General features: G+C 24.1%; 1 protein-coding gene across 1 annotated transcript; it reads left to right on the top strand.

Moving 5' to 3' along the window:
• Window positions 1-220: 220 nt before the first annotated feature.
• LOC137001239 (uncharacterized) lies at window positions 221-6,199 on the top strand. The gene is made up of 8 exons (XM_067359743.1): window positions 221-452; window positions 591-752; window positions 835-995; window positions 1,492-1,724; window positions 1,896-2,083; window positions 2,174-2,333; window positions 2,424-2,554; window positions 2,799-6,199. The coding sequence occupies exons 2-8, from the start codon at window positions 609-611 to the stop codon at window positions 3,132-3,134; spliced, it is 1,353 nt and encodes a 450-aa protein (XP_067215844.1). The 5' UTR covers window positions 221-452; window positions 591-608; the 3' UTR covers window positions 3,135-6,199.
• The last annotated feature ends 9,766 nt before the right edge of the window (window positions 6,200-15,965 follow it).

The following is a 15,965-nucleotide window of genomic DNA, read 5'->3' as shown; positions in this document are numbered from 1 at the left end:
CACGCGATCCGCTGGGTGGGAAAAGATGTCGAACACGTTCGTGTAAACGTATGAACGTTGCGTTTAATATTTTTGCTACTAAAAGTATCTTTTTGTTAAAAAAAGTATATTATAATAAAAGTATCTTATAAAAATGCTACATGTAATAGCATTTTTATAAGATACTTTTGTAATCCTCCTTTATTATTATTCCTGTTTTTTGTCCTTAAATTATAAATGACTTACTTTTATTTAAAAAGAAATATTCCAAAAAATTTTTTTTTTTTCTTTTAGGTTTGTGTATCGATCACGATGTTCTTTTGCAACTACCTTTAGATCCTCCAGATCCATTGATAGAAGAACTATTTTCGCTACAAGAGAGACGTGAAGATTTTGTAAATAAATTACATCTTTATCAAGGGATAACTCTAGACAAAATTCCAATCGTGATTCAAAAAGAACAGGAATCAACGGTAATATCCATTTTTTTAAATTACATATTTTTGAAATGTTAAATTATACACTATCAATTTTCAAATTAAAATATATATTCATATTATTGGTTAAAGAAAAAAACAATTTTATTTTAATTTGATAAAAATAATTTGAAGAAGGCTGAGGCAATAACTATGAAAAGGCACACCACATCGCAAGAGGCAAGCGAAGTTTCTAAAAAACTACGATCGAAGAATGCTGATTGTGATTTATTAATTACTGAAAACACTCAGCTTGAAATATTTCACGAAAACGTTTTTTCTAATTTCCATTCACTCGTAAGATATTTTTTTTTATTACATGAATTTCCTATTGTAATCTTATTCTTATTATAGCAAAAGTAATCGCACATTTTTATAGAATTTGATTCACCTCTTGAATCAAACATTCACTGGCCAGAAGATTTTGGCGAAATATCGAGATAAAATTCTACCACGAAATATTCGGAAAATTTTAGTCGATTTAATTATTAGATCGTTGCTGGAAATTCCATCATTGTCGACTCACGATGAACTACAGGTGTAAGTACCTAAAAATACTTACATGCCTCATTTTACTTTCAAATATAGGATTTGTTCGTAATCTTTATTTTTATTATCTTAATAAATTTATTAATATTTTACCAGATTATTGATTTAACTTTAACTTTTAAAAGATTAACTGTGTTCGAAGTAAAAAGTAGGTTTTTGCTTTGGTCAAAGACTATTTGCTTTTGGTTTTATTTATCGAAATTAAGATCAATATACTAGTAAAAAAGTAATAAAGTTTTTATTAAATTGATTCTTTTTTTATTTGAATAATAATATAATCACTTAACTGACACTAATTTGACACTTTCATTGATACTGCTAAATTTCCACTCATTCAGATTTAAACAGATAGTTCCTATTATTTTTAAATAATTTAAAATAAATGTAATGAAATTTATTCATGTTTATTTAGTATTTACATATTTATATTTTAAAATGACTTAAACTTTTTGAAATTTTACGAAAATACATAAATTATTTTTTTTAGGCCAGAATTAATAAATTATCACTTTGAAATTTTAACTAATAAATTGTGTGACGTCTTCACGAAAGAAACTCCAGAAACATATTTCATTCCTCCGAAAACAGAAAATAAAAATCAGACTATTTCACGTGGGAAGCTTGTTGACAAATATAGAAACTGGCGAACTGCTCAAAAAGAATTAGGTTTAATCGAATCGAAAAATTCTGAGGTTGAAAGTGAAGAGAAAAATTGTACTTGTAAGAAAATTTTTATTTCTCTAAAATTAAAAGTCTACATAAATTTAAAAAAAAATTTTTTGTCTATGTCTATTTTTTTTCAATGTCTTTTGACTTTCGTTTTTATAGATTTCTTTAAAATGCGATTAAATTTTTTTGTTAAAAATATTTAATTTCTTAAAATTTTATTAGCTGCTGACAATTCTCCCAATGAACACATTGTTTGGTTGTTAAATAATAATGCCCCGTGGAGAAACGTTATCAATCACTGGCAATTGAGTGTTGAAGTTAGATTGCGAGAATTTCAATATAACGTAGGAAGTGTTAAAGAGATATTTGATAAATATTCAGTTTTAAAACAACCTTGTGGATATGAGTTGGTAAGAACAAATGCACTCTTTTATCTGCATGAAATACTGAAAATAAAATTTTGTTGTGATTAAGTAATACAAGAAATGTTTTTTTTATAGATTGAAAGCGATTTTATGTACGAAAAAGGAAGAGAAGGTATGTTATATGCTACGTGGCCAGAATTGTCAAATAAACTTCATGATTTAATAAAAATTGAAATAAAAGATAATGCTGCTAAGGAGTTACTTGAGACTCTCTCTTTTCCTACAGTGTCTGAGGGTAAATTATAGGATTAATATTTTAATTGAATAAATATTTTGGAATAAAATAATTGGTATTTGTGTTAAATAACAAAATCATGCTTTACAGAAGAAAGAAACTTGAAGTTGTTACTTCTTTTACCAGCTCTGTGTCCACCAGTATGTAAAATCAAAAAATCAAAGACCATTTGGAAACCAACTATTGAAGAAGCACAGGCGTCTTTTATTTTGCATGTGAAGGTAAATAAATAATTTAAAAACATATATGTATATTCTAAATTAATGTCGAAGATTATTGATCTTTAATTAAATATTTTTATAAATCGTAATTAAAAAATTTGGAATAGCATATCTTACTTTCAAATACTTTATTATTGTATCATTATTTTTTGAAAAATTATAAAGTTAATGTGTCTTTTTATTGTCAATAAAGTAATTATCTTCAAAAATAAATCATGGAAATGTAGCAATATTGAAATTTCAGACTCCAGGCGACATCGATAAAGCACTAACCGGAATGCGAGATAAGTATGCCAATTTTGGTGTTCAACTTCAACCTCTCATCATCGCAGTAGGACCAACATTGTCAGAAGTCACTGGATATTACGTAAACATAGATGACACAAGGTATCGCTTTCCAAGTATTCTAGCTGCTGTAGACCTATGCTTCAAAAGCTTTCATGTTTTGCACGCGAAGTATCCAAAACCAAGTGAACCAATTTGGCTTTTTATTCAAAAAATTGTATATTCTTTTACGACCCCGTGGGACAAAAAGCTGCCTTGCGTTGCAACTCTCGTTAGTACTGTACAAAACATGTAACATATTTAGATTATCTTCTTACGTAACTATAATATATAATTTTAGGGTCTTATTACAGTTAGACGAACTTGAATGCTCAGATATTGCCTCATACACCACCTCACAGTAGAGTCTCCTACTCATTAACAATTATCTTTCTAAATTATAATATGAAAATGTTTATTTGCTATATTTGTCATTTTTCAGCACCTACTTCATCTCTTTTATTGCGTCATTTAAAATTTTTTCATTTTATCATTTCTCGCAATAAATATATATGTAAACAACAAAATTGCATTAGTGAGTTTCAAGACGCATGGGCTTTTAAAAAACATTTAGATAGAAAGCATAGCCATGAAAAAGAAAAATATATACATAAGACAAGTAATTCTTCAAATATTAAACTAGAATCTGTTTCTTTTCCAATATTGTTAACAGAACCTATCTTATCTTCCCCATCTAAGAAATCTTTCACAAATTTTTAGAATGGTACACTCAGAGATTTAAACAATGTAATAAAAGATTCAGCAGGACTTTTTGTAGCTAAATTACATAATCAAACAACAGTTCCTCGAAATGTTGTACAAAATTGTATTAATTTTACTGAAGAATTTTGGCAATGTGGTATGTTCGATATTTTAAAAGAAAAAGTTTTTAATATCCTTGAAAAAGAAAGTTTTACTGCAATGGACAAGAACGAATTGGAAATTATGTTTAGCACTGCAAGCAATCCCCTACAAGGTCTCAACACAGAATATAAAAGACTACAATATTTTAAGAGTACAGGATTTTTTATTGAACCAAAATCATATATAATTGGTGAAGCTAAAACCTATAAATTAATTAACGGTATAAAGACGGAGGAAACTGAAAATATCAAAGGGCAATTTATTTCAGTAAAAAAAGTTCTCAGCATTTTTCTTAGCTTACCCGATTTTTTACAGATTATTTTAGATTACATGGACTATTTATACAATAAAATAGAGCCACAATACATGTGCAATATTGTACATGGAAAATTATGGACTCAAATAAGAAATAAATTTGATGATAATATTGTAATTCCACTCATAGTTTATTTCGACGAATACGAAACAAATAATGTTTTAGGTTCTCATACTGGGGTTGATAAGATAGGAGCAACGTACTTTATGTTACCCACTTTACCTCCACAGTTTCAATCTGCATTAAAGCATATTTTTTTAACTTTATTATTTCGTGATACGGACAGAAAGACATTTGGGAATAAAGCAACTTTCAAGCCTCTCTTAGAAGAATTACATGATTTAGAAAGAAATGGATTGCTGATTAATAACGTTACAGTTTACTTTTCTTGCATTCTCGTTACTGGCGATAATTTGGGAATACATCAAATTTGTGGATTTGTTACAAGTTTTTCAGCTAATCGAATCTGTCGTTTGTGTAAGATTGAGAAAAAACAATATCAAAGTCAAACTATGGAGGATCCTAATTTATTGCGTCAAAGCAGAGATTATGAAGAAGATCTTAAATCTGATGTTTTTGAAACAGGTTTAACTGAATATTGCGTATGGAATGATTTACCTTCTTTTCATGTAATTGAAAACGTGTTTTTCGACTCAATGCATGATTTTTGGGAGGGTGTCTGTGTGTATGACTTAAGCGCATTATTATTGCATTATATACAAATAAAACGTTTTACATTACAAAATATTAATGATAGAATCATGGCATTTAATTATGGCCCTGCAGACAAAGGAAATGCTGTACCGTGTTTAAAAAAAGAGAAACTAATGCAGAAGAAATTAAATTTTTCGGCTTCTGAAACTTTAACTTTTGTCAAATATCTTGGAATTATAATTGGCGATTGTATTCCAGTGAACGATGAATACTGGAATTTGTATTTATATCTTAGAAATATTGGTGACATTATCAATTTGAGATATTTTAATAAAGATTGCATTACTCTTTTGAAGACATTAATTACTGAACACCATGAACTTTATATACAATTGTTTGGAGAAACGTTAAAGCCGAAACATCATTTTCTTTTGCATTATCCGAGAACAATAGAACTTATTGGTCCACTTAGGAATGTCTGGTGTATGAGGCCGGAAGCTAAACATAAACCTTCAAAAGTAACGGCTCACGTATCAAATTCACGAGTAAACTTACCATATACACTTGCCATAAAGAATCAGTTACAGCAATGCTACAGTTTTATGTGCAAAGATTCCCTTATTGATAGGATAGAATATGGCAATGCTGAAGTAATTACAGATGAAACATTACGAGATATAAATCATATATTGCCCGAAAATTTCTATGTAAATTCTACAGTACATTCAGTGCCATGGATTACTATTGAAAATGTTACTTATAAACCATCTATGGTAATAACCACAGGATACAAAGATCATGTACCACTTTTTGCTGAAATCGTTAATATTTTAGTCAATGTCGAAAAAAAGTGTCTTTTTTTAATAAAAAAAATATTTACTTATGGTTGGTCATCGCATGTCTGTGCATTCCAAGTTAAAATAACTAATAACTTATCTTCCGTCACTTACGACAAATTGTTCAACAAATTTCCAACCTGTGTTCAAAGTTCAGGAGACGGAAAATACTTTATAGTATATAATGAATCGTAATTTTAAACAAAATATTTGCAATAAAATAGGGAAAAAAAGTACAAAAATAACTCGTGATATTAACATTTTAAAGAAGCTTTTACAGTTACGTTTCATTATTTAGATTATAAAAAAGCGTACAAAAATGTTCCTTTCATTCTTTAAATATTAAGTAAACCGTTAAAAAAACTTTTTGTATTTTTTTTCTTAACAAGGAAAATTTATTTGATATACGTTTTATTTAAAATACAAAATCTGCAAAATGGATTTCAGCAGATATGAAATTCGTTTTGCAGATTTTGTGTTTTAAATATAGATTTAAGTACTTAACACATTTAGGATGTATAAAAGAAAGGTGCAAACAAAACCTTTGTGATAATATGATATAATAAAATAAGATATATTTATAATAAATAAGTTACTTAAAATTTACATAGCAAAGTATTGCAGTAAAAGTTTAATGTAAGGACCTTCGTTTCTTCAATGTATTTTTAATGTAATTATATTTTATGTAACTTTTATGAATTAGTTTAAAAAAGAGGCTTTTTGTTGAGTTAAATTTTTTATTGTTTTTTAATTTGGAAAAATTTTTTTATTTATAACAATGGCATGAAATTAAAAAAATGTTCATCTTTAGTATCTTTTCCTTCATTGTATCTTAGATAATAATTATTACGTGTGATGTTCAAATAAAAAGAATAATAGAAAAAAATGCATTTGTGTTTTTATGTTATTTAACATAATATTTATAAGCTAACAATAAGATGTATGTGTAATTAAAAACAATATAAATAATAAATTAATTTCTTGCATTTAAAAAAAGCCAGCAAAAATATTTGTATGTATACAATGATTTATTTTTCTACGTCAAATGTGTATTACTTTAAAACTTATTTACAATCGTTTCCATCATAAGAAAATAAATTAATATTTTTAGTTTCTTGTTTTCACAAGTGATTGTAAATTATATCTCAGCATAGGAAAAAGACGCTAAAAATATTAATTTTATTTTTCATAAAGAAAATAACTGCAATCAAACATTTAACATTAGATATTTAATTTAGAGAAATAAATTATTTTGACATTTGAAGAAACTGATTCATTTATTTAAATAAAGAAATTATATCATTTAAATAAATTCTGTTATTAAAATGAAGAAAAATATATTTATTTTGAAAATTAATCTTTTTACAATGAAAATATATCTTTTATTGAAATTACAAAAATTTTTGGTAAAATGAAAAAAGAATATTTCTTCAATATAGAACTTTTTTAAGTAAATACAAGAAGAACATTTCTTGAACGTAAAGATTTATTTTATTAAATATAAACAAAATATTTCTTGTTTGCAAGGAAATGTTTTATTACGTACAAAAAAAATTATTATGTGCAAAGAAATTTTTTCTTACATATACAAAATATACTTCTTTCATTTAAAAAAAATTTACGTCGCATAACCAAAATTATTTCTTTATTTCTAATAAAAAGAATTAACCAAAAAATTTCTTCAAATTAAAAAAACTTTTCTTTGACCGTATAGCAATGCATAAATTTCTTTGATTGAAAGAAATTTTCTTTGAATCGAAGAAACTTTTTTCTGGGTGTATAGATACTATATAAATATGTATGAGGTTAATTTTAACGAATATTTTAGAGACAAATCAAAATATTTGGAATATATTACAGATATAACTTCTCAATAAGTTCATTAAATTGTCCTGAAAGTTCTATGTAATAATTTTTGCTATTATATTCTTAATTTATGTATTTTAAAAATATATATCTATCTTTTTTATTCTTTTCGTCCTTTAATTGATAAAATTTATTATTTATTAAATTCCTTTTTTTTTGAAAGTTCAATACACTTATTCTTTAATGAAATAAAGTCACTTATATTGCTCGTTTTAGTATCTAGTAGTATTTTATAAATTTTATTATGTAATTCTATCATTTCCTTTTTTATATTGTACATACTATTTTTATATAAATAATATTCATTTTTGTACAAAAAGTAATTTTTTAAAAGTTTGAAATCCTTTCTATAAGGAAAGTAGAAGTTAATATCTGTAATTTTTTCTATATAATCAGAATATTCAGGAATATCTAAAGTTGTCATATTTACAAAATCTATCTCATTTTCGTTTGATGGAAGTTTTTCGTTAAAAACATAAATGGAGTATGATCCTCCTATTATATTAGAAATATTATTATTTATTGTTTTCTCTTTACTCTTTAGAAATATAAAGTTAAAATACTTATTCTTGTCAGTGATTACACAGTCATTGTCTACTTTAATAAATTTTAGGCAATAGTTGTATACATTAAAAAAAAAAAAAAAAAACTCTTGTCCTTAAGATTACTTGAAGATATTATTTTACTGGATAAGTTAATGATTTCTTTATACATTTTATATAATGTACGATTTTTTTTTTTCTATTATTTGAACAAACTATTATTTCATCGATATCATCAGATTTATATAAAATAAGTAATTTACACTTTAATTGTTTAATATATTCAATATGTTCATTCAATCTTATCAAAAATTCATTATATATTTTGACCAGCAAAGTTTCTCTGATGAAAATTCTCTTCCTAGTTATTGTATCAATATATTTGTAAGATAATTCTATATCTAAAGGTTTTATATTTTCTGAGTGTACTATATTCACGATATCAAACTCTTCATTATCGAATGGTAATTCTAAACAATATTTATAAAAACTATAATTTCCATATTTTATAGTATTTATTTTTATTCCGTAAATTGACATTTTCTTTATACCATCATTATCTACTATTTCATCATAATGGTCGAGAATTTCACAATCTGATATTTTGTCAAAAAATCTTTTCCTCTTTTCCTCTTCTATTTCGTTATTTATATTTTTAATATATGAATACTTCTTTACGTTCAGATCATTTTCAAAGTTACAGTTATTAAAATACTTGGTGTTAAATAAATTCTTTCTATTGTTGTATTCATTGATAAAATAATATTTATCTATTACATCAGTTATTAGTTTATCTTTACCATAAAACTTTTCATACTTCTTCTTATAATTAATATGTTTCGTTCCTCCTTTACAATCACTTTCATCACTGCACTCTCCAAATCTGACTCTGATAAAATTTTCTATTAGTTTCAGTCTTTCATCTATTCTTTTATGATGATCTGAAGTCTCTTCTATAAATTTTTCTAGAGATTTGTTAGTTTTACAACATTCTTCTAATATTTTTGTCCAATATTTTTATTTTTTTACTATTATCTTTGTTTTTATCAATTATCCGTTGTATTTCCTTCGCAGCTGTATTTATATCCTTTAATAAATTAAAATTTTTCTCACTAACGTTTGAAATGTTATTTTTCATAATAGATAACTTGTTTTCAGATTTATTTACTCTGTCTTTTAACTCTTCTATAATTTTGTATATTTTATCAAAATAAGAATTATTTCTTGTATTTATTTCACTTACAATATCAATGATGTATTGTTCCAATCTTGGTTTCTCACTATCATATTTACTTTCTAATTCATTTAACTTTTTCTCTATGTTTGTAAATTGAATATCAACTTTATCTGATAATTTTTTTTCATCTTCATTAATCTTTTTAATATGATCAGATATATGTTTTATATCTTCTATCGAACTAATTGATGATAAGAAACTATTGTATTTTGACTTTTCTGATTCGAAATATATTTCGATGTCATTCTTGAGTTTCTTTATTTCTTCTGGATATAAATCATATTTGGTAATCATTTCCTTTAGTTTTTCATTTGTTTCATATAAATCTACAAGCATATTATCTTTATATATCGAAGAGTACTCGTAATTTTTATCCTTCAAGTTCGATATTATACTGTTATCAATTAATTTCTCATATTCTTTTATATCTTTTTCAATATTATCTATATGGTTGGAATTTTCATTCAAACTAAAATAGATTTTTAAAATATAATAATATCGTAAATTAAAGTTATCAAAATTATCTAATATAAAACTGTTATATACTGACTTAAATGAATTGTTTATTGTCATATTATTCTTTCTGCAATAATCACCGAGTACAAAGAAATAACTAATAGTACTTATCGTTTCAAAATAATAGATTTTTTTCTCGTATTTTAACAATTTATTCATAATATTGGTATTGTCTATATTCCTTATACTATTTAATATTACATTACTTGAAATAATAGGCTTTTGCAATTCTTTCGTAAAATCATCCAGTGTTATTTCGTTATTAATATATTTTTTAATATACTTAAAATGTTTTTTAAAATAAACATCTTCTAAAAAATTAGATATGTCTTCTAATTTTTTATCAATACCTTTTTTCCTTATTTCTGTTATGAAATTATAATATTCATTTTCCAGTTTTGATATATCTTGCATTTCTTTTTTTGTAAATATATCTTGTATAATATTATTTATTTTTTTATAAAACTCTAAGTATTGTATATATATTTCTTTATATATACTATTATCTTCTTCATCTAAAGCATTTAAAATTAAATGTTTTACATTATTAATAGAAATAATATTTTTAAGGTTATAAGTATCTAATTCACTCTTTTTTTTTATAATATTATTTAAATTAGGAAAACTGATATTATAAATTCCCGGAAAATAAAACAAACTTATTTAAGATGAATAAAAATATATTCAGAACAGACTTTACTACAAACGAAATAAAAGAAGCTGTGTTTAGTTATATTAATATTAAAAAAAAAAGTGAATTTGATGAAGTATATAATTCTCAGTTAAATTTTAACTACAATAAAGATATATGCTAATACTGTAACAGGAAAATAGAGAAATATATTTGGGATAGAAAAAGGTATGGATTTTTCTGCTCTATAATGTGCAGTGAAGTGTTTTTTGGAAATATATGGACTATATTTAATTATGTAGATAAAGTAGATATAAATTTGGTTCCCATAAATATTATAGAAAATAAAGATGATATCTTCAGACTTATAGATGACACAAAAGATTTTTCTAAATTCAAAGGATATTTCTATGAAAATAATAATAATTATTATTTTCACTTAAAAGCATTTAAAGATTTTAATATTTTATATGATAAATTAATTAAAATAGTATTGATATATAATAATAAAAGGTATTTATCATGCAATAGTGAAATAGAAAACAATCATAATATTCTAAAATGTGATAATCTATTTATAAGTTTTTGTTCGGTGATTTGTAAAAGCTCGTATTTAAAATTGTTAGAACGATATATATATATAGATGAACAAATTAATATTTACATACCACCAATAATATTTTTTGAAGACAGCAGTGAAATTATCAACATAATAAAAAATGTTTCTGACACGTATATATATGGAGGGTTGGATTGTATAACGTCAGATAATAAAATAAAAATAACAATATTGACAAAAAGGTAAAAATTACTGATAGTCTGTGCTATTTTCAATTTTATATAAAGAGTTGGTTATCATTTTTGGTTTATAATTGGTATATTTTATTTTGTCTACCTCAATTACGTTATTAAAATAATTATTAGTTATAGTATAAATAAACATATTTCACAAATCTTCTTTTTCGTCTTTTACAGTTGGCTTTAAAGTATTATTCAACCCATAAAGCTTAAACATATTACTTAATATTAGGTTATAGCTTATCGAATCAAGCTTATTTTTTGAATATAGGAAATTAATAAAAGACAAAAATAATATCTCTATATTGTTTTTCATATCAGTTGGTATGTATATTTTCTTCTCGTTATTTTCTAACTTATTTAAAATATTATATACCATCTTGTAATCTTTTAACTTGTTGGAATTTTTCTTTAATATACTACATATCAATGATTGATTTATAAATTTTTTTTCTATATTGTTTTCTTCTATAGAATCATATATTATCTCCATAATATCTTCAATATTATATTGTTTTGAAATATCTTTCATAACATTGTTAAAATGGATTTTTTTATTGTTGAAAGTTTTACTTTTGCTAGATTTTTTAGTTGTACTTGAAAACAGAACATTACATTCTTTACAGAGATAACCATTATTGACATTAATACACGAGTATGATAAACATTTATGGCACTTATATGTTTCCATTTATTAATCAATTCTAATTTTAAACAAATATTATAAATAAATGGAGGGTATTTTTTTAAATAATATAAACAAGGAAATATTAGAAATATATAGTGATATTATTAATAACAAAAAAGATATAAAAAACAGCTCGTTAAAAAGTATACTTGGAAGCTTTTCAAAAAAATATCATAAAAAATCAGATGACAACAAGAAATTAAGTAACTTTATAGTTAATGAAATAAATTATAATGGAAAGTTTAATCTTATCGAAATATCTAAAAGAATAAAAATACTATTGTATCATAATATTATTCCACAAGAAATAAAAAATAAAAACATAAGAGATGTATTATTATCTGAAAAAATTTTAAGTTTTAGTGATATATCAGATATTAAATTGGATTGTGTTAAGGTTTTACTATCTAATATTATTCAAAATATATTAAGATTTTTCATAATAAAAACTATAGAAGGAGAAATTGAAATTAATAAATTATTTGTAAAATTTGATTCAAGAAAGATAAATAACTCTTTAGGATGTTACATAGATATGTATTACGGGATAGAATATCTTATAATTACAGAAGTATTAACAAAATTATTAAGTTTGTATTTTATGTTTAAAACACTTGAAAAAGGAGGAAGTAGAATGATAGTTGAGAGAACGACTGTAGATAATTTAAATAAGTTATACGAGCTTATATCAAGAAATGATGTAAGATACAGAAACGATTTCAAAAATATCTTCATACGCATATCAAATAGTATAACTGACGAATTTCAAGGAGGAAGTAAAAGTATTCACGATATTATTAATAAGATAAAGAATAAAACAATTTCAAAAGAAGAATTACTTCAAGACCCAGAATTATGCGGTGCTATCAATGTTTCTTTAGGAGAGATAAAAATTTCTAAATTAGAACCTTATAATGTTGATAAAGAAAAATTTGTAACTAAAAGTGGAAACGATATTCTAAACGTGGTATTTGGAAACAAAGCGTCTGAAAATATACAGAAGATATTTAATGATAAATATAATATGTCTGCTAACGATATTGTTAACAATCTTGAAAATTATAAAGATAATATAAATAATTCATCGCCTGTAAAAAACAACTCAAATAATAATCAAAATTTCGAGAATTCATTTAATTTTACTGAGAAAGACATAGATATATTATATACATTGAATTTAATAGATGCTTTAAAAAGTATAGGTACTGGAATCACTCCTTTATCAGAATTGTATGAGTTAGATAAAAATCAATTAGATAAAAATATAACAGTAAACTTTTATACTCCAGTTTCGAAAGCAACAATAGATGAAACTCCTATAGAAAAAGAATAATTATGGTTGTCTTAACTGGTCGTTAGATTCGTCTTTTGTCTTATTATCATCTTTATTTTTTTTTTCATCTTCATTTTTAGAATCTTGATTAGCTTTACATGTTTCGTCTTGAGTGAGAAAGTAGAATGCAGACATATATATACACCATATACACAACGGAAGGAATAAAATCATTATAATCCAATGTATTTTAATCATATATATTGAAAATAATAGGAATAGAATTGTTGATATTATAGAAAGAGATCCTGGTATTGTTAATGAATTAAATTGTAACATTAGAGGTTGGGATATCCATATCAATAAAAATCCTACTGGAAGTAAGCTTAATATTATACTGTCCCAAAATTTACTAATATTGAAAAGAGGATCGTTAATTCTTGTAAAATGTTTTCCTTGAGAAAGTTTTAAGTTATCGTTTTCTAGGTAATGATTGGCTATATATATGATTCCCATTCCAGCGAATAAATATATGAATAATGTAAAAAATAATCCATAACTACTATTGGATAAATCCAAAAGAACAAACTTATTACTTTTGTACCATTTTCTCCCAGACTCTGGGCTGTATATGATAGAAGATATGTATCCTAAAAATGGAAGTATAAAAATAGTGAATAAATATAAAGTATCGTATATACTAGTTTGTCCATTTAGTAGTGTATCAAAATCTGCCATTTATAAGTAATAAAAATAAACCGATATTTTTTAATATAAAACTAATTTATGTAGAAAATTCTGTAATAAATTTCTCTATTGTAAGAATACGTTTATTTTTTTTTCAGCTTCTATTATTTTTGATGATTTCTTAGGAGTTCTTTCTTTAATAATTAAGACATCAGATTTATTGACTGTCGTTATTATAATATTATAGTTTTTTATTTTATCTTGTATATATGTCATATCTCTAAAACCAGATAGAGACACATACAATACTATATTATCATTATCACTGATTTTATAATAGATGTTAAAGTTCTTATTATATTTGTCTCTATCGTTGATGAACTTTCCTATTCCGACAATAAACTCATTTGTTATTTTCTCCTTAAATCCTTTTAAAGATATTAGTTTATCGTATATAGTATGTTTGTTATATGTATGTATATCAGGAAAATTTTTATAAATCTCAAATAACCTTCTGCGCGATATATTATCAAATATACTGATAGCCGATAGTAAGTCGACTATAAACAACTTCTTGTCTTTCAAGTCATCAATAATATTATATATATTCAATGACGTTTTCTTTCCTAAGAAAGATAAATCTTTTTCTTTCAATCTTAAAAAACTAAAAACATCTGTCAATTTATGCTCAGAATTTATTTTTTCCAAAGTTTTCATTCCTATATCTTCGTACTTAAAATATTTTAAGAAATATAGTATTTTTTTTACATTTATAGTATCGTCAGAATCCTTTATGTATATGTGAACTCCTTTCGAGTAATAATCATATTCAGGTAATTTCAAATCTCCTTCTTTGATTATACTTTTTATATTTGGAATTATATCTCCAGATTTTGTTATTTTTATAATAGATCCATTACCAATTTTGTTGTCAATCACATATTTAGCGTTGTTACATGTTACTCTTTTCACAATAGTATTATCTATTTCAACGTGAGGATATAATATGGCAACAGGTATCAATCTACCACTTTTAGATATTTGCCACGATATATGATCTACATTAGCTTTGTACGTATTAAAATTATGTTTAAATGAGATAGACCACAAATATTTGTTTGACGATGAAATATTATGTACTTTATTGTCTCTTATAACTATACCATCAATATAATAGTCAAGATTATATTTCTAATCACTTAATATTTTTTTTAAATAATCGTAATTAAGATGTTTAGCCTTCACAACCACATATTTTACGGTACCAATTTTATATACATTTTTTAATATACCGAACTTTTCTAGTTGTGTAATATTATCATCTATTACATCATAACCCAAGAAAAATAGATTTTTTCCTATATCTTCGTCTATAGTCTTCCGATTTATTTGTCCACAAACCAAATTTCTAACATTTTTAAAGTTGTATTTTTTATTAATTTCATCAAGATCTGATTTTTTGATAATAAGTTCTCCTCTAACTTTTATTTCCTTCGTAACTTCGAAATTCAAAAAATCTTTTATTTCGTTCTTTAATCTGCCATAATTGCCATCTCCTCTTGTATATATATTAGAATTGTATATTAATATACATATCCCATCTGCTTTTGCAGACAGTACAACATCATCTTCTTCTGAAATGTTATTGTTTTTTAGCCATTTACTTAGTTTATTGTCGTGTTCATATGTTTTATCTTCACTCCCAAGATATATTGGAAGTTTTTTGAATTCCTTTCCTCTTTTTTCTCCAATATTTTTCAATACAGAACTATGACTTTTACAATTATTTAAGTATTCAACTATCATATCGTATAACTCATCATCTATTGGACTTTTTCCCTTTTTATGATATAACTCGTTCAACTTATCAACATATTTCTCTATTTCATGTATGCTTATTTCCTTAATTTTATCAAAATTTTTTTTCGTAATCTTGTTCATGTCTAATTGTAGTGTTTATATAATTTTCTTTATATTTTTTCAAAAAAAAAGTTATATATTATAAAAATATAGTTAAATATAGTTATATGTTATAAAAATAGTATATATATAATGGTTATATATTATAAAAAATAGTCATATATTATAAAAATATAGTTATATATTATAAAAATAGTCATATATTATAAAAATATAGTTATATATTATAAAAATGTAAATTAGAACATTTGCAAGAATA

The sequence above is a fragment of the Linepithema humile genome, chromosome 7 (genome assembly GCF_040581485.1).
Source record: "Linepithema humile isolate Giens D197 chromosome 7, Lhum_UNIL_v1.0, whole genome shotgun sequence".
NCBI lineage: Eukaryota > Metazoa > Arthropoda > Insecta > Hymenoptera > Formicidae > Linepithema > Linepithema humile.
Note: the sequence above shows the minus strand (reverse complement) of the source record. Positions and strands in the feature narration are given on the sequence as shown.

Excerpts from the sequence above, each read along its gene's own strand:
- LOC137001239 (XM_067359743.1), top strand. The coding sequence starts at position 609 with ATGAAAAGGCACACCACATCGCAAGAGGCAAGCGAAGTTTCTAAAAAA. Across the intron at positions 1,725-1,895 it reads TGAAGAGAAAAATTGTACTT|CTGCTGACAATTCTCCCAAT; the intron begins GTAAGAAAATTT and ends AAATTTTATTAG. Across the intron at positions 2,334-2,423 it reads TTTTCCTACAGTGTCTGAGG|AAGAAAGAAACTTGAAGTTG; the intron begins GTAAATTATAGG and ends CATGCTTTACAG.